Source organism: Cyrtonyx montezumae, unplaced genomic scaffold (genome assembly GCF_038088225.1).
Source record: "Cyrtonyx montezumae isolate F1298 unplaced genomic scaffold, pur_monq_1.0 scaffold_3, whole genome shotgun sequence".
Classification (NCBI taxonomy): domain Eukaryota; kingdom Metazoa; phylum Chordata; class Aves; order Galliformes; family Odontophoridae; genus Cyrtonyx; species Cyrtonyx montezumae.
Genome location: NW_027072034.1, coordinates 155,585,250 through 155,604,402, shown reverse-complemented (window position 1 = coordinate 155,604,402; position 19,153 = coordinate 155,585,250). Strand labels below are relative to the sequence as shown.

Below are 19,153 nucleotides of genomic sequence, written 5' to 3'. Positions count from 1 at the left end.
AAAATGCAACCCTAAATAGACACAATGGAGATCAAGTCCATCACCATCTCTTGCAGAGATGTAAGCTCAGTGTACTGTTCAGCTGTCAGTTCTATTTAAGTCTCTGAAAATTAGCCCCATCACCTCACAGTTGTGTACCATGTAAAGATCCACTTGGACCTATCAGGTGTTCCACAACTGATAAATGGTATCAAGTCCCAAAATCTGCAAAATCACCTCCTTAATGTTTACTATATATCTATTTGAAAACACTGCCATGTTTTCAAGCCAGTTATCACGCTACTGATATGTTTTCAAGCCAGTTATCACACTACTGATATATTATTTCAGAAGTAGTTCCCTACGAAAGTAAGCAAGGAAAAAAATGCATTGGTCTTGTTTAATGTTAGGAAGATTAATCTAAAAAAAAATACCATTCTGAATCGCAGTTACTAAACCCAATAAAACTTCTATTTCTGTCCTTAAATAAAAAAAAAAAAGCCCCCAGTGTACATCAGGGCAAAAGGGGAAGAAGATTATTTAAACAGCGCTTCCTCAACATCTTGATTAGTAATGAATATTTCAGAGCAAAATCAGTCCAGGGAAATGGAGCACATATTAGAGCAGAATCAATTGTACTCAGTGCAAGACTGTAATAGAGTTTTCATGTGGCTTATGAAGATTTGCTGTAAAGAAATTTTACAGACAAAATGAGGCACATTCTCCTGTTAATAGAAAAGGAAATTAGCAGAAACGTAACTCTAACAATTGAGACCTGAATATTTTTATTTTAGCTTTTCAATAGAAACTTGTCTAGGGCAGTGGAGAGAGGCTGAACCCAGCACAGCTCCTTCCCAGGAGAGGGAAGGGCACAGCCACTGCCCTGACAGGTGGGTCTGACCCCAGCTCAATTGCTGAGAAGAGGGGAAGGAGAACAACAGCAAGTCCCTAATGAATGACCACAGCATGTAAAATGAACTAACATTTACATTTATAATTGAACTGATAAGAATAAATATTTCATTGCTCTTTTAGTGCATCGCTGCATTAATTGATGAGTTTGGCCATCCTGATTGTGCCTAGAGAATTAAGGATACTGGCTGCATGTCACTAGGAGCAATATTTTTCCAACCTTTCTAATCACAAAATCATAGAACCCTTGGAGCTGGAAGGGACCTCTGGGAGCCATCTAGTCCAATCCCTTGCAAATTTGCAGGGAATAACATAAGCACTCTTCCGTTAAGCTTTATGCCGACTACAATTAAAATTATATAAAAATCTCCACTACTTATTTCATTATTACCAATTACAGACACCATGCTTCTCTAGTTTCCATTCCCAGAATGTTTTGGCACCTCAGTAACTTTTTTTTGCTGCTGAGAACACTCGGTGACCTGTCCTTAAACCTCTTATCTGAAGACACTTCACCTGTGAACCTACTCAAATCAGCTGGGTCTGCAGCACAACAGAATTGTTCTGAGACATTTCAGTTCTACAAACACAGTGTAACAAGTATTAAGGAATGCATGGAGAATATTTTAAGAGACAAAGTTCTGTATAAATGATCAAGAAATGGAACGAGACACGAACTTGTTCACCCTATTACATCCTCTTGAAAACTTAGGGAGAAAAACAATAGTAATAACAGTGGCAAACAGTAATAACAAGCAGCTTCATTTGGAGACATTTAATGGAGTTTCTCACAGTTCTTCATTTAGTTCTTCATCTCATTGCTCTGCTACTTCCTTTTTGCAGCATGCCATAGAAGTGCATTACAGAGCTAATAAAAATGTAATGCAACTGAAGAATAGCATTTAATGGAAAAGAGCAGGTAAGCTACATAATTGTAGTGAAAGAAGGAATGAATTCTGCTATTTGAGATTATTGTGCTGCCAGACACACATTGCCAGCGTTAGCACACTCTTTGAGAAGTCAGCTCAAAGCTTTACTGGACCCACGGGACAAAGAATAAAGTATGAGTCAGATTTTCAGCTGCTGTAAATTGGTACAATTCCATGAAAGCCACTGTGGAGCTACTGCAAAAGCAGCACAAGAATCTGACTCAAACTATTAAGAGGGCTTTATGAACAAAAGGGGGAGAAAAAGAAGTGTATTTTCTACCATTAGTACTTCTATTGTACTCTTTATCCTTTGCTAGGGAAAAAAATACATATATATGAAGCGGAATCAACCTCAAATCCACCCAACATCACTATAAGGATCTCTGGATGTTATTCAACATTGCAGCATTGGTCAGGCTACATCCTCAACATCTATTCACTGAAGAGTCAGGAAGAGAAAAACCTGTCTAAGCCAAATCAATCAAATTACAGCAACAACAAATATTAACAGGTTTTATGGACTAAGATAATTATCAATGCATGTTAATTTGCTAAGATAATATCTTAAAATAATTTCTATTTTGTGGGTTAAATGAAAAGTCTATAAAATAATTGATTTTTGTCTGTTGTGACAGTTACACTTTTTACAGCTCACTATCAAAAGAGTAACAGGACCAATCAATGACAAAAAAGTTCCTGAAAATCTACAGTAATTATGTTTTTTCTCCTGTTATTTCCATTTTGTGCCTTAAGATCTACACTATTATGATGCTTTCCACAATGTTAGTCAACACACTTGTCATAAGCTACATTACCAATTTAGATGATTAAAAAACAGACTTCAGTTGCATCTGCACTCAATGCCAAAAAGTAATGATAGTATTCTTCCCACGACTGAAGCAAGTGTAGGCTTTGAGAGCTTCCTTATAAAAGATAATGGTAATATAGAGAGGCAGACATATAGAAGAATCAAAAGTATACACACAGAAGCACTGCTAAAATATAAAAGACTGTACAGTGTAAATTCTGGACTGTTTATTTTTTGCTTTTTTTTTTTGTCATGGTCTGACTAAGGACTGAACTCAATTGTTCCAACAGGTATCAGATGAACGATCCAAGCTGATGTCACTGAACCACATTTCTTCTAAGAATCAAGGCAGCAAAACTAGGGGCCCAGAACCTGGCAGCATACAGATGCATTTGTGAGGAGACCTAAACAAAAGATGATGCCTTCTGTTTTTCCAGATTTGCTCAAAGAGGGAAAGAGGGAACGTCAGTTTTTCATGTCACCCTAGGAAGATGGTAGTGCTGTTGCACTCATCCTGCTCTGACTTTTGGCCTGGTGCTGAAAGTCCCAAAACATGATCAGCTACTGCATGAACCTGGGGTTGAACTTTGCATTGCAATATGTTGCTTTCAGCTTCTCTCCTATTTTGGGAGCAAGCACAAAGTTCAGATGTTTTGCAAACCACAGTTAGTGACTGCTCACAAGGCCACTAACCTTAACACAATACAAGAAATAAAACAAAAAGAATTAAGTTTTCTCATCCTTTAAGCTGGCTTGAGAGCTTTGCAAAAAAATAAATAAGAGAATACATTCAAAAAAATACATTTACTGATTTATAATATTCCTAGGAGCAATAGGGGACTTGCCATTGCCCTGTGAACACTGTATCTGTTCTCTTCTTAATTTAAGCATCCCAAAGCAGTAAGAAATGACCTGAAGAATTCAAGGAGGGGAAAGAGGGGAAATCCTAGATCCCAAGGCATTATTGGAATGTCTGCTATTAGCTTCAAAACATGAAGAAATTCTTTTCAGTTCTTTACTGTAGCTATTTCCTCCACAATAATAACTACTAAAACAAAAAGAAAGGCAAATGGAAGAAGCATGCGTAAGGTGATGTTTTGGTGACAGAAGAGATCACAGTGAATAGCTTAAGAATACTTTAATGCCTTAGCAGATTTCAAGATAATAGGGAAAAGGATTACTTTTTTTGCTGGGTGCAGGGTGTTTAGAACTTGGTTTCCTGGGGCTGAGTTTTTTTTTATGTTTTCTGTTCAATTCCTTTTTTTTATTTATTGTTAAGCTCTGGTCTTTTCATTTCATAATCAGAACATACAATTCTTTTTGCCTATTAAATCTGAAGAAAGATAATGAAATGCTTTGACACATGGTTCATCACATACTCATGACCAAAAAAAAAAAAATCACCAAACGACCTTTCTTCTATGAATATCAGACTCATTCCATCTTTTCCATTTCCAAAAACAGCTGGAACAGTTTTTTGCTATGACTACCTGTGAAGACACCTGAGACGTTTCTCTAATTTCTAAACTACTTGCTTGAAAAAGACAGATTAGAGATGAAGCTTTATCTAAGCACTGAGGTGGTCCCTTGAGACAGTGTGCTAGATTTGTGTCAGTCACATACAGTTTCAATCACAAGTTTTCTTAGAAAAGAATATCCAATTTTATCAAAAGAGTGGTAGACTGTACATAGAAATGTTGGTGCTAGACTTCCTGGAGGAAAAAAGGTTTGTTTGTTTGTTTTTATAAATGACTGGCATTTTTCATGGCAATCCCACCGTTCAGAATTCTGGCACTGTCAATGTGAAATCAGGAGTCCACCAGGATTCTCCAAGAATTTATGGAATGGGTATCGTGGCTGACATGTTTTTGGGTAGTTACTTTCAGGATTACAAGCAATCAGAGGCTACCTAAAAGAAATGCACTGGTCAGTTCTCTCAAGACTAAGATGAGCTCCCTGACATAGGTTTCCATAGACAAACATGCATCTGAATAATAAAGCTTTAGTTGGCACTAATCCACATATACCAGATGACATTGAGAAAGACCATAAGTACTTGATTGAAAACAGTCTCTATGAGTTTCTAAGATGAACAATGCAATTAAGACTGAATTAAAAAGTATTTTGACGAACCAATTCTAGCTCACTTTTCTTGTGCTATTCAAACTGAGATCACAGAATCGCAGAATTGTAGGGGTTGGAAAGGGCCTTCAGAGATCACTGAGTCCAACCCCGCTGCCAAAGCAGGCTCTGTGGAAAAGGTTGCCCCAAGATGAATGTAACAGGACTGGAAATGTTGCACAGCACTGCATGAGCACAGGTTGAAATGGCACACGTGCAGTTTAATCACAGCTATGAAAAAGCACATAATCTCAGGTCCCTCAGAGACAATCAAAGACATTGGGGAACTCTGAACTTTAACACAACCTTCTTCCTTGGAAAACAGGCACTGAAAGTAAACCTTTTCAAATACATCCTCATCCTTACAGAGCTGAGCAAACACGCTGTCAGGCTGTACAACAGACAACCTAGTTCACAGCATTCAGGCACCAACACGTATAGAAAACACCAGCTCCTTTGGTCAGTGCCTCAGTTTCCATCCTAACAAATGACCTTCCAGAGCCAGACTGTACCCAGAACGTGGCACATCTGTCAGCTGGTCCCACTGACAGCACTCATCTGTATCACTCCATTTTATACCAGCTGGTGTTAAGCATCTCAAGAAAGAGATCCCTTCAGCCCCTCGGGGAGTTACATCACAGCTCTGCATGCTCGCTGGAAATCTCTTTCCTCATATCCAACTTCCCGTTATTAATTTCAAACAATCCATAACATACTGCTACTGTTTGCTGCACTTTGTTTCTTGTTCCCTGAATTCACAAGGCATCAACTCTGTTTTGTTCTCTTTAACGGTTGCTTCAATAGCCTGGCCACACCGATTTCCTTTTACTATCCAAAGTCAAATACAACTTCCATATTCATTTGTGGAAGAAAAATATTACAAATGGAACTTCATAGAACAACTTAAATTAAATTTCTAAGGCTTATTTGTACAAATATTACAGCAGAATGCTGTAGTTTGCAAACATTAATGCCACAACAACCATTAGAGGTGACCAAAACTGCTCAATAGATATTTCATTTGTGAGCCTTACAAGAAGGTTACCCTTAAGGTTAGACAGTTTGCCTGCAGGGTTGATGCACATTTGTTCCAACTCACTGGCAATTTCTAAACTGTTACATAAAGACATCTCCTCTCAGCTACTCAGTGTACTCTCAAAACAAAATCTAAACAGCTTCCCCACTTCTTGGGGATTGGACTTGATGATCTCTAGAGGTCCTTTCCAACCCCCAAAGTTCTGTGATTCTACCAGTACCTCAGGAAGACAATAGAAGTGTCTTCAGGTTCTCTAAGTTTACTATATCTTACTTTGACACACAAATAAAGACACCAGAACAACCAAAGAATCATAAATCTAGACCAAAACTGCTCCTTCAAAGTATCTCATCTTTATTTTCTCCACCATCTTCTCTGCCTTTAATGTGGAATGTTACTGGAGTGCTTCAACTCAAAAAAACAAACAGCCATGTTATCTTGCCCGAACAGCTAAATGTCGGATGCGCACACAGACAAGGAAACAGGACACACCAAGAAGTTTATTATAAACTCCTGATGGTAACCAGAGCCATTGCTTGAGCAAGGAAGCTCCAATTCTGTCAGGTTCCCCACACTCAGCAGCCATCTGATACAAAGATGTTTTTCAGCTACTGAGCATTTTTTAAAATGTCACTGTCAGCAAGATAACAAATCATTGCAAATCTCAACAAAAGCTGAAGAAAGGTTGAGGGAACTGGGCTTGTTTAGCTTGGAGAAGAGAAGGCTCTAGGGAGACCTCACTGTGGGCTTCCAATACTTGAAGGGGGCGTATAAACAGGAGGGAGAATAACATGGGTTGATAGCGATAGGACAAGGGGGAATGGTTTTAAACTAAGACGGGAGATTCAGGTTAAATGTTAGGTGGAAGTTTTCCACTCAGAGGGTGGTGATGCACTGGAACAGGTTGCTCAGAGAGGTTGTGGATGCCCCATCCCTGGAGGCATTCAATGCAATGCTGGATGTGGCTCTGGGCAGCCTGGTCTAAAGGTTGGTGACCCTGCACATGGCAGGGGGCTTGAAACTAGATGATCTTTGAGGTCCTTATCAACCCAGGCCATTCTATGGTTCTATGAAGTTTGGTACTGTCTCTAACTTTTAGTTTTCAATGCATATCAGAGTGCTTTGCTAACTCGCACTGTAAGCAGTGGGTCAGGAGGGATTTCATGAGTCCTGACAGCCCAGTAAGGAATTGCTGGCAATACACAATTATCAGCTGAAGATTTTTAACTCTCTCACTGCAGTGCTGACTTGGCACCTTGAAGGTTTCAGTGAATAGCCTTGGATGATAACCATAATGACAATTTTTGAGGCTTTTGGTAGGTTATACACTCATGCTGCCTAGGTTCAAAGTCTTTTAGAAGCAGGAAGGGTCAGTACTGCAGCATAAGCAAACTCAGACCACAGGCAGAGTCTATACTGTAATGGAGATCATCATTCCCTGAAAAGACATTTGATGTGTATTCCCTAATTGTAATTTTCCTATCAGGAGAGAATTTTTTTCTCAGGAAAACAGAACTGTCATTTGCAATGAATTTGCTTTAAAGAATAATAAAGCAGCCCTGACAGCAGTCTCAGGCAAAATCTGCCTTACAAAGAGACACAGGTCAACATGTAAGCATGAGTACCACAGAATTAGTGAGAACATGGAATATCCATATACGTCGCTAATTTGTACAGTGTTCATGTATGACAAATCTTTCCAATTGCCATCCTATGTGAATACTGCATGGACTTCATATTAGTAATTAATTATATTAATGGAAAGGAAGTATTGTCTAATGACTAAGGTACATACATCTACACAGTCTGATCACAAGAAAGAAAGACCACAGTGTGACGGAAAGGTACATAGGCAGTTTAAAGTCAGTGCCACAGCAGCCTGGAAATTGACAAACATTTTTTTGCTAAGCAGCATCACTGCACCTCAGGTATGACTTTGGAGCCCCAAAATCCAAGACTCCTAAAGAGATACTATAGCACTAGCAATTATAGCAAACATTAATAACACTTTTCCATGCTTCATTTACAGAAAGGGAAATACTCCAATACAAGTAACAGGGAAGTTTGCATGGCTACCTAAAAGAATCCACTTGGAAATCTTAAAGTCTTGATTCTGTTCCCATGGAAGACAGTGGTGAACTTAGCAGTGACTTCTTTTACTTTTGCACAAGAAATCATTCTGGCATCTGTGCTACATTAGGAATGCCACAGTGACACTTCATACACTCAAACAAATGCCAAATACCAAGAATGGCAAAGACTCTTGACTGGATATTGTCAGAAGCATTGAGTCAATTTGCGTTCAGTTTCTGCTAACTGGATTTTCCCATTTGCTAGCCACAGAAATTCTAATACAATTTAATGCTATCATTTTTATTTGCCAAAAGGAGATTATTGGGAGATTATTAGAGGACTTAGACTGAATTCTGTTTTTCTGACTTTTCTTGATGATGCAATGTCTGGTCCAAAATCAGCAAGAGATTTCAGAAGGATTAGTTAAAAAAAAGAAAAATTAAGTTAAATGAGATTCATCTTTGAAGGACATGCAGTTATTCATACTTAGCTATTAAGTAATCTTACAGTTTTTTTTTAAATTAAAGGTCAACATTTTAAAATTTCCTTCCAAGAACTCAGTATGTTCTCATGTAACACAGTTACTGAAAAACAAACTGTATCTGAAGCTTAACTGAGCTTAAAATATCTGTACAGATTATCAATTTTTATACCCAAATAACCAAAAAACAGTTCAGTGCACAAACAGGATCACATATCGAAACTAAAAAAGCTAAAAACTGAACTTTCTGAAAAGCACAGTGAAAGATTGCATAGCAAAAAAAATGTGCACATCAAAGTTTCCAAGAGACCTACAAAAAGGTATAGCAAATCCTTTCACCAAATAGGTATGACAATAAAAAATATAAAAGGTAACTGTTACAAACTCTTATTCTCTTTTCAGTATAGCTACTTACTGTAGAAAACCAAATCTATCTGTAACTTTGTACAGGCGATAGTCAGCATCTTCCCATGGCTCAATCTGAGCACCATCTCGTCCCTATTAGGAAGAGTGGGAAAAGAACAAAATTAAGTTTCAAATTAAGTTTTATAACACAATAAACTAAGACACAGAAAGGAAGGACTGAGCCATAATCTTTGGTACACTTTAGTAGTACTAGTACAGTAGGAGAACACTAGTACTAAACTGACCAGCCAAAACTAGCAAAGCAGCACGGCTCCATCAGCCACCAGGACCAGTATCTTCATCACAGGAAACCTCTTTCTGCCACTGCTGTATGCATTCATTGCTGTCCCTTTCTCCTACTGAAATACACATTCTTCTGATACGAACTACATTCAGATTAGTGGCTGTGAAGAGCGTGCCACACTTTTACTTGACAAGTAGTTAAAAATAATGCCTGGGATATTTCTTTAATTCCTCATAATGATCTGACAAAGCCATTTACTTATCTGTTAAGTTTTCTGTAATTATGTGTTTCTATTACCATAAACAGAATTAAATAAAGAGTAAGGTGTTTCTCTGATCCTATAGATTCACTCAACATTCTCAAACACAACGCTTTCATTGTGTCTAAAAACATTACACAACCCCAAAGTAGCCCCAAAGCAATTTGCCACGCACCTGGAAAATGAGCTGGTTATATAGAATATCCCTCTGGAGGGAGAATTTAACTCACCCACAGGCCAGTGCATCACGAAATCACAAGATTAGTAGTACACCGGGTATTTTAACAAAGTAAACAAAAACTAGTGGGAAACCATGATTCGTTTTTAAAACAGAAATATTACTAAAATTAATTAAAAAGTGTCTTTAAATTATTATTAAATTCACTTACTCTGTCATACTTGGCAACTATCTCTGCTCGTTCTTGGGCAAGTTTGACAGCAGCATCCTGCTCAGCATCTGCACCTGTGAAGGATTATAATAAAGCTGTTCAGATTCTCTCCCTTGTGAGCAAAAATCTGCAGTTAAATACTTAGAAAATAAATCTTGACTTCAGAGTAATTATTTGTATGAAGAAATGCCAAAACAACTGTATCGAAACAAAATACGATCGTGGTACACCTCCTGAATACTGATCAGAGTAAAATATAATTAGTGGATGATAACCAACTTGGAGTTCAGAATGTTCTCCAGTTTCCACCAAAAAAGCTACTGAATGAATTCATTTAAAAAATGGGAAAAAACACCCCAAACCCGATAACTGAAAGGCTCCAGAGAGTAGTAAAAGCTACTAGTTGTCAATTCCAGAAACATTTAACCAGTTGAAGAAAACCCAAACATACATTGTCGTTTTAAAACCAAAGTTTTAAGTGTTTTCAGGACTCGTACAGGAGAATTAGAATACCATGAATGATCAAGAAATAATGCATGACTTTATCTTAGAAATTGCCTAAGACTTATTTCTCAGAAGGGAAAGAGGTCACTGTAGGATCACATCTGCAACTTGTGCAACCCAGGGACAGAATAAGTACATAACAATGGGAAGGTTGATAAGCAAGTAAAATAAAGAGATGTGTAGGTAAGTACTGGACATCAGTGCACCACAAGTATAGCACAGGTTACTGCAGTGGTGGTTGCAAGTTCAGAGAAACTTGGTATGACTGAGGAAACACAAAACAGAGTGCAAGCATAACTGAATTAGGTTCCTGAGCATTCCTCCCTTGCAGAAACCATCTCTAGATGATGGATACAAATGCAAAGAGGGACCACGAGAGGAAAGGTAATTCAGACACTATTCTGAATATTCAATAACATGCTGCACTTCAATATTCCAAATTTTAAGGGACAAAACTGGACATCAGATGAACAAGTCAAGTCAGTGGTGAGTCTGTAAAAAATCTCTTTTGCAAACGACATTAACACATTTATTTGTTCAAAGGGGTATTTCGTTACTAGAGATCACCTACATGTTTCTCAGATAGTAAATAAGTAGATCCTCAGTGGCCTTCAAAGCTGTCTGCTAGTGAAGTAGACTGAGCACATTCTCTACTTGTTTCCCCTTAGAAGTTTCTTTAGGGGAATGCAGACAGAACCACAGCATGCCCCCATCACAGACACATGCACCCGTGCCTTGGCAGCAATCATGCTCATCCCATATCTCCCCTAATGAGGAGTCTGATCATAAATAAATGCTCTACACTTTGCTCTCTCATTATGGCCCCCCTCTGTTTGTCACTATCATTTCCCAATCATCCTGCTCTCTCATTTATTAGTGAGGACGTCTGGCTTTGTCATTTTTTCCCAAAGTACACCAGAACCAGCATGCATTTATTTATGTAATCATTTAAAATTTAAGAACCACATCTGCTACATTTTGAAGCTATGCATCTCTACGCCACAGCACTGATAAATAATTTCCTCCCTGTAAGGCGATAAGCGAAGTGCTTCATTTCATATTGTCAGCCCCTAGTGCTGTCTGAGCAGAGCGATGTTCCTGTTGCTCCTCTTGGTGTTGGATCCACCTATATTCATTCCCAAGCTTAAGAGGACAGCAACAGATGAAGCAGCTTGGTTTCATGTTTGGTTTTCCCTGACAATTCTGTAGTTACTGCGGGACCCTGTTACCCCAGCTACCTGTCCTACAGCCAACAAGAACCCCATTCCAGAACATCCTCCCCTGCAACACCACCACACAAGGACACAAACTGAACCCCATGTACAATTAAGAACTATATATTCCCAACACAATTACATCAGTTCATTTGTTAATCATTCCTTTGTTGGTTGACACGCCACGCTTACCGAATGGCCAGTGCCCACACTAAAGCCACCAAATCTACACTGACAAAGTAGTACACAAAGCTCAGCATTACTTTCACAGTGAGAAGCTAAAGGAATCACAATCAAAACTAAATTCTGTTTCCTTTCGTAAGACACAAACAGCTGTCTGCTTACACTAATTCTTTAGAGAAGACCAATTATGAGTTTTTAAAAGTAAGTTTATACTTGCTGAGAAAGCCATTACGTGCTGAGAGAATTCCAAAGTCGAGCTACCCTAATCCTTACTGCTTGTCGTGGGTTTTTGTGGAAGGCCTGTTTGTTTAAGGTATGATTACTGCTGGGACTTGAGAAATGGGAAAGGACTCCTATCACTATTTTCCCACTAAAAGAGAGACGAGATCTGATTTGAGTAAGAGTAGCAAAATAAGTAGCTAGTGCCATAGGATTTTTTCATTAATATGATTCAAAATTAGCTTATTACTTGTATTCAAAAACGCAATCAAAAGAAGGTACAGGGCTCTTCAACAATACAAATGGTTTAAACAACGGAAGTTGAAGTTAAGTCTAAATATGTGATTAAAATAATGCAGAACTGTATTTGCACCAGAAACACAGTCCAGGTTTATGCTCCGTGGCTTACCTTCATGGTCCCCATGAAAGGAACACACATCGATGTTCGACACGTTCAGTGCCTCATGACAATTCAATTACATTTAGTGTGGAAATTATCATATTCATTGCCTTTAAAGTAATCCTCTTCACTTTCTGCCAGAAACATCTTAACCTTCTAGCTGCACTGACATAGTTTAACGTTACATTAATCCATTCATGCTGAGAACCAGGAAAGCAGCTTGAAACAGGGACAAGAGGTTATATTTCAAGAAATAAACATAATGTATTTTTTCTTACAGGAAGAATAATTTAAATTTCCCCAAGTTAGAATTTACACCATGATTCCTGATTAAGTAAAAGCTAAATACGGGAACAAACTGCATGAAATATCCTCCCTGGCAGAAAAATACATAGAAATATGGAATGGCTTAGGTTGGTAGGGACCTCAAAACCCACCTAGCTCCAACCCCCTAACACAGGCAGGGTAGCCAACCATGAGCTCAGGTTGCTCAGAGCCACATTCAGCCAGGATGTGAACATCTCCAGGGATGGGGCACCCACAGATTCTTTCAGCAGCTTTCTCATTATTTCATTACACAAAATTAAAAACAGCTAACACATTTGAAAGTCCTATTGGTGTTACATGGACTTATTTCAGTGAGCATAGTTAAAGGTGTGAAACTAGATTGGTTAAATTTCCTAGCCAAAATCAGACTTATAGCTGATCAACAGCACTTTACATAGCGAAGAATATAGTCTCGGGTGAGGCTGATATTAACAGTCAGTTAATTAGTACAGAAAACTGATTTTGACTAAAAACTGAGGAAATGTCAGCAACCTAAAACATAGCATAATCAATGGTGATAGAAACTGCCAACTGACAGCACAATGATCAGTGCATGCAATCCCCTAATATAACTGGTCAGCATAACAGGGTACAACAAGTGTAATGCTCCCTATTGGAGTATTTTCTCCTCATCACTGTCTGCTGTCACACTGATCTGCTTTCTGTATTTTACAAATACCACAAGTTCATACATTTTGAAAGGCAGCATGCAAAGTACTGGAAGCATCAATATAGGCAGAAATTTGGACAGAAAATCCCAGCCTATGATGACCTTAAAAAGGACCAAGATAACAGCCAGGATTTTACCCTTTACCTTCTTTACCCTTGGAAATCAGGTGATTTTACTTTTCAGCACTGACTAGTAAACAGATGGATTTAAATTCTGAAAAGGATATTGAGATTGGGGTAAGATCTGGTCTCATTTTGCCATTTACTAATTTTAAACTCATAAAGGATCAGGCCTGATGAATTAGACATCTGTGACTGTTATCAGCGCCATAAAGCAAGGAAATAGCCCTGCATACAAGCTTTGGTCCTTCGTCACTCTAGTAAGAGTATGACCTTACCTCGTACAAGAATTGAAGAAGACAGTCTCTTTGGGAACAGAAAGATGTGGTGGTATGTAAAAAATATATGTTAACCCTACATACTGGAAAGGACACAATCCTAATTGGTCTTCTGTATTTATTTTCTGATAGAGGAAATTAGTCATCTAGAGATACCAGCAGTACTTAGAAACAACAAATTTACAGATGAATTATGGATGCTATCCTGCTGTTCACTATCAGGTGGTGTGCATCACAGTCACACTGAAGATAAAACCCCATGTTTTAGAGGTTCTTTAAGATTTCAAAACCCTCGTCCAGCTCAGTCTACTGGTATAAGAACTGAAAAATAGCACATTAAATTAAAATAAACTAAGTTGGCAATATTGAGGATTCTTACATAAACTTTTACTAAAAATTAACTACAAACAACCTGTTCCTATTAAGCAGCTGCAACTGTAAGTGTCCCATGCAGAAGTGTTAACTTTTCCTCAATTCCATATTCTTCCAGTCCTAAGGAAGAAAGGCAAGTACAGTAAGCTTACAGGAAAAGGATGCAAAATGCAAGGTAAAAACCATAATATTCCTCTCCTGAATGAATGCTCGACTAACAGGAATTGATCAAGTGTCACTGTGACTTAATAGCAAAGTAGATCAAATTCAAAACAAAGATTACTTAGAGGAAAATAATTACACACCCTACAAATGGATGTAAAAATGAAACTCTTAACTAAGAATAACATTTTCTCAAGGACAGAAAAATTTACAAAAACAAAAAAGAAAAAGACAAAAAAAAATACCAGACACTAACAGCAAGTCACATTTTGACAGCTATTAAACAACTCAGAAATAATCCTGCCTTACTCTCACCTTCATGCTACACATTCCCTTCTGTTCCACAGGGAGAAATGTTAGCTGCCAGATGTATGCACCTACAGACAGCACAGAGCTGAGGGTTTGCTCAGCTCAGAGCAGAGGAGCAGAGCAGAGGACACTCGGTGGCTACAGCTCTGCACGAGGAGCAGAGGGGTAGCACTGAGCTCTGCTCTCCAGGGACAGCAGCAGGACCTGAGGAACTTCAAGAAGTGCTTGGACGATGCTCCCAAACATAGGGTTTGGATTTTGGGTGGCCCTGTGTGGAGCCATCTACAAGCTGCTGAGCTTCCTGTGAATTAAGTTTGGGTGGCTCCACCTCATGAGTTAGGCTTCTTCCCTAAACAGACTAAAAATGCACAGTAAGATAAAGGGAAAGGTAAAAAGCACCAAGCACAGCTTCTTCATTGAGGCAGCACAACATGAGTACCATGGAGAGCTTCACACACCTCCAAGGAATGGGGAAATACAAGGTATGTTACAATGCTTATGCATCAGCAGCATCAGTTGCCATTTATAGATCTACCATGAACTTAAACAATGCCTGTTTTTGATCGCACGAGGGTTAGTAAACTGCTATTACCCTGTGCAACTTTATCCCAAATTCTGAAAAGGCAATTTCTCCCTGTTTTGTTGCCTGACCCACCCCCATTGCCTCCTCATCTGCAGAGTAACCTAAAACCCCCAAAGACTTGGAACGTAATAATTTGTTTTCTATTGCTTCACTCAAATTCTTGCTTGTTTGCACATTGCACATTCCACTGCACAAAGAACTGCACTGGCACGCATTCCCATCTGCAGGCACTACCAACAGCTGCTGTGTATCTACACATTCAAGGCACATATCAGAGCAACAGGCAAAAGTTGGTTTTTTTTAGTTAAATCTGTGGTCATATCAGAAAGTCCCTTTCATACCAATGCTGTTTATTTTCCCTCCAGTCCTTTCTCACAAACAATGAAGGAAAAGCCATGACCCATGACGAACGCTTAATAGCATTTTGTTGTGGGTAGACAACATTTAAAAGGAAGAAAAATGTGGTAAATATCTACAGACAGATATCATATATTCTGCTTTACAGGGAAAAAAAATGAACTTTTATTATACTTGAATTTTCTTCTCGTGCATGTTATTTTTAGGAAGTGAAAAAGAGTCAAACAGAAAATACTATCACTGTGCCTTTTATACAGCAATAGCTTCTCAGGAAAAATATACCATCAGAAAATAAGCGAGTTAGATTTCTTCTACCACTAAACATAACCACATAACTTAATCGTACTGGGTATTTAAAACTCAAAGTTGTCACTAAACAGAATCAAAGAGAAGGAAATTAGTACACAGTATCTTCATAAAGGCAACAATTAAAGTTTGGTATATAAGATAAAAAGGCATTTTACCATTCTGTAGATGGAGGTTTTCTGCCCAGTCCTCGTACAACTCACTTTTAGTCCTCATGAAGTAGATCTATTTCTAGATCACATTCTAAACCACTGCATCCCAAAGTAAAAGGGGAAAGTTTTCCTCCTCTACTTGGAGCAATTGCTCCATGGAATCGAGCTATCTGGCATCAGCTCACTCTTTTCAAGGCACGGCCCCTCTACAGCAACACAAACTGCAGATACTCAAACAAAGATGCCATTTGTTAGCAAGGAGTGTCACGCAGGCGACATACCAGTGGTATCCATTGCAGCCTACAGCCCGGCTGATAATAAACAAGAGGATTTGAACAAACAGCCTCACAGGACACTGCTCCTGTAACACATCACTGCCATGGTCTGGGGTAAGAATTCTTGCTGGTATTTGACAAGAGCTCCGTTTAAAGCATCTTATTTAAAGAACTTACTAGAAACGGGGCTTCAAGGATCTGTTTGTGGCTTATTATTTAAGATACCATGGAATGAAACCTTGTAAGAATACAGTTTATATTTCTGTAACTGTTTAGTATTTCTTGGTTACAGGACGGAAATTTTACTTCGTTGTTATTATTATTTAGAACTGCTTTATTATTATTTAGAACTACTTTATTGTTATGAATAACTCAGGGACATAAAATACTTAGGATGTCAGGAGGTGATAAGAATGTTTTCCTGGATGAAAGTAGTACAAATTTCAGATTTAATATCGTTGGAATTCAGCTGCTTTCTGGAGCAGTCAGCACTCCCAGCACTTGAAAAACAAATCTCCATGTCAAATATTCAAGGGCGCACATACCAAGCTGTTCTCCTGCAGAGTTTTTAGGCCTCACACAAGGGCTCTTCTCAAGCAAAATGCCACCTGCTATGCAATGGTTGAGCCAGGAACCTGCCTGCAACTACCAACTTAACTTCTTAATCTTAATAAGTCAGAAGCACACGCTGTGGCAAACTTGGCTTGAAAGACTTGTGTGGGCTTCCAGACTGCTGCAAATCTGACGGACACTGTGACTCTTTAGCCTAGAGAAGACTCGGGAGAAACTTAACAATGTATGTAAGATACCTGAAGGGAAGCTGCAAACAAGATGGAGCCAGGCTCTTTCCACTGATGACCAGTGCCAGCACAAGAGGCAACATGCACAAACTGGAACACAGGAGGATCCAGGTAAACATCAGGAAGCATTTCTGTACTTGCAGGTGTCAGAGCACTGGCACAGGCTGCCAGAGAGGATGTAGAGCCTCCTCTTTGGAGATCTTGAGGAGCCACCTGGACACAGCCCTGGGCACCCAGCTCCTGGTGTCCCTGATTGAGTAATGCTTGGGCCAGATGGACCCAGAGGTCTTTTTTTCCCCTAGGGAACTTAAAAATAATAACTCCTTCGGTTGTTTTAATCTTCTTCCTCATATCGCCTCCCTGAGCACCATGTCTGGAAATAAGCAACAGCTCCTTCACCTTTTATCATCAGTTACTGATTACAGATCCTACTCAAACCTGAATGCTAATTAATTAGTCTGCTGATGTAATGTGATTTTAGACCAAGCCCACATGATATCAGTCTCTAAGATCATTTCTCTTAAACATGACATTCTTACTGCTGACATTATTACACAGTAGTAAGCTTGCTATACAAAAGCAATCTTCCATTTTTCTCATAAAAGAACTATTGAACTGGTTTCATAAAACCAAAGACTTATTTCCACGTCTGAGCACATCTGTGAGGAAGACAAAACAGCTTACACAGCATGAAGAGGAGCACTCATCCCAGGCTCTCTCTCCCAACAAATACCTTCAGCACCTGAAAACAATCAGGGCTTTTAACGACACTGGTGCTCTTCTACCATATTACCCTCAGGCAGCAATAGGATAAGAGCCATATTGTTCCAATATTTTTCTTGTATCTTTAACATGTTTTCATGTTTAGTCTGTATATTTTTCTGGATGCTTTCAAGTAAAGACCTACATGGAGGAGGGGGAAGATTCTGACTAGGAAACTTCTTCGTCAATCCAGAAGCAGAAGTTAGAAGAAAAATCTGATGATAAAGTAAAGCTATTAGGAAAATCAATATACACAGCCACGCTTGGCACACACACAAAAAATCCGACTGTAAAGAACATTTTAAAAAATCCAACTGTAAAGAACACACAGAAAAAACAACTCCTTCCCCTCCAGCTTTTAAAAGTCAGCATTTCTTCAGATAAGAACTTGTTGTTGCAGTTGTATTGCACGAGGAGTAACAGGTGGAAGATAGGAAAGCAGGGACTGAACTTGCCTGAAGAAATACAATTGAACTCTCATCTTAATGAAAAATCATGCTTCATTACAGCAGAGCACTTGCAGTTCTGCAGGATCCCCTATGAGACGCTGAGCAGTCACCAATGGAAAATGGTCACTTTGGAGATTAGTGGAATTAACTGCCTCTAAAAGCTATCTCAAAGCAATTTTAAAACCATCCTCAAAGGACTCAGAGTAAGAGCAAGGAAACCAAGGCAGCCCTGCTAAGTAGTATTCCACAGAGAAAGCGTGTGCCAAAACATGAAATTAGAATTGAGGAGTCTTAATGTACAGCAACAACTTTAAAACAACCATTCTTACTATCAGCAATCAGTACTTGACTCAGAGACCTACAAGAGCTCTACAAATATTAACCAATCTTTGTAATTATTTTTAATAATATAGACTTATTAATGCTTATTAGTTAATAAGAGCACCACAAGAACAGAATTCAGAAAAAAATGTCAAGAAAATGGAATAAGTATATAATCTAATAAAACATATTTGGGCCTAAATCTACTAGAGCCTAAATGTACTTAGATTTAATTCACAATTACTTCCATATGCTTTGCTTAAATAAGCACACCTTAAAATTAAACCATCTTCCTCAGCAGTGCCCACCCAAGCCAGCTGGAAGCTGCAGTCTGAGTGCGTGTGATGTCACCTGATGTCCTCACAACGTTACGAAGCGGAGTGACAGGAACTGGCAGGGCTCTGCAGCAATTCCACTCCACCAAGTGCTGTGTGTGCAGTCATGAGCCATGAGATAATTAATCCGATGAGGGTTAACACAATCAGTTGCAGAGCCAAAAGAAACCACAATTGCTAATTTCTGACAAGCTACAATTACAAGAGTACAGCCAATTTTGAACAATGCTCCCTTCTTGAAAGGGGGGAAATAAATGAGCACAATATTTTATGGCAGTTTTTAACAAACATAATCTTAAGGGCGTGGGCTGGGTATAATTTCAGGCTTGCTAATATCTAATGACTGGTTTGACTTGTGCAACAACCAATGTCTTATGTCTCAGCCTAAGTCATCTTTTGTACTCCTCCTCTGGTTGGTGT

At 38.8% G+C, this 19,153-nt stretch overlaps 1 protein-coding gene across 3 annotated transcripts in view; it reads right to left on the bottom strand.

Moving 5' to 3' along the window:
- Window positions 1-19,153, bottom strand: part of USP6NL (USP6 N-terminal like) — a 210,373-nt gene that overhangs the window by 146,488 nt on the left and 44,732 nt on the right. For 2 of the 3 annotated variants that reach the window (XR_010622596.1, XM_065743735.1), the window contains exons 1-3: window positions 15,798-15,929; window positions 9,637-9,710; window positions 8,755-8,837 (exon numbers count right to left, since the gene is read on the bottom strand). Coding sequence is in view for 1 of the 3 variants with exons in the window: in XM_065743735.1 (XP_065599807.1) it covers window positions 8,755-8,837; window positions 9,637-9,710; window positions 15,798-15,855 (215 nt within the window). In the remaining 2 variants the exon portion in view is untranslated. Of the gene's footprint in view, window positions 1-8,754; window positions 8,838-9,636; window positions 9,711-15,797; window positions 15,930-19,153 lie in introns of those variants that run through there. The other variant, XR_010622597.1, reaches the window with a different exon arrangement.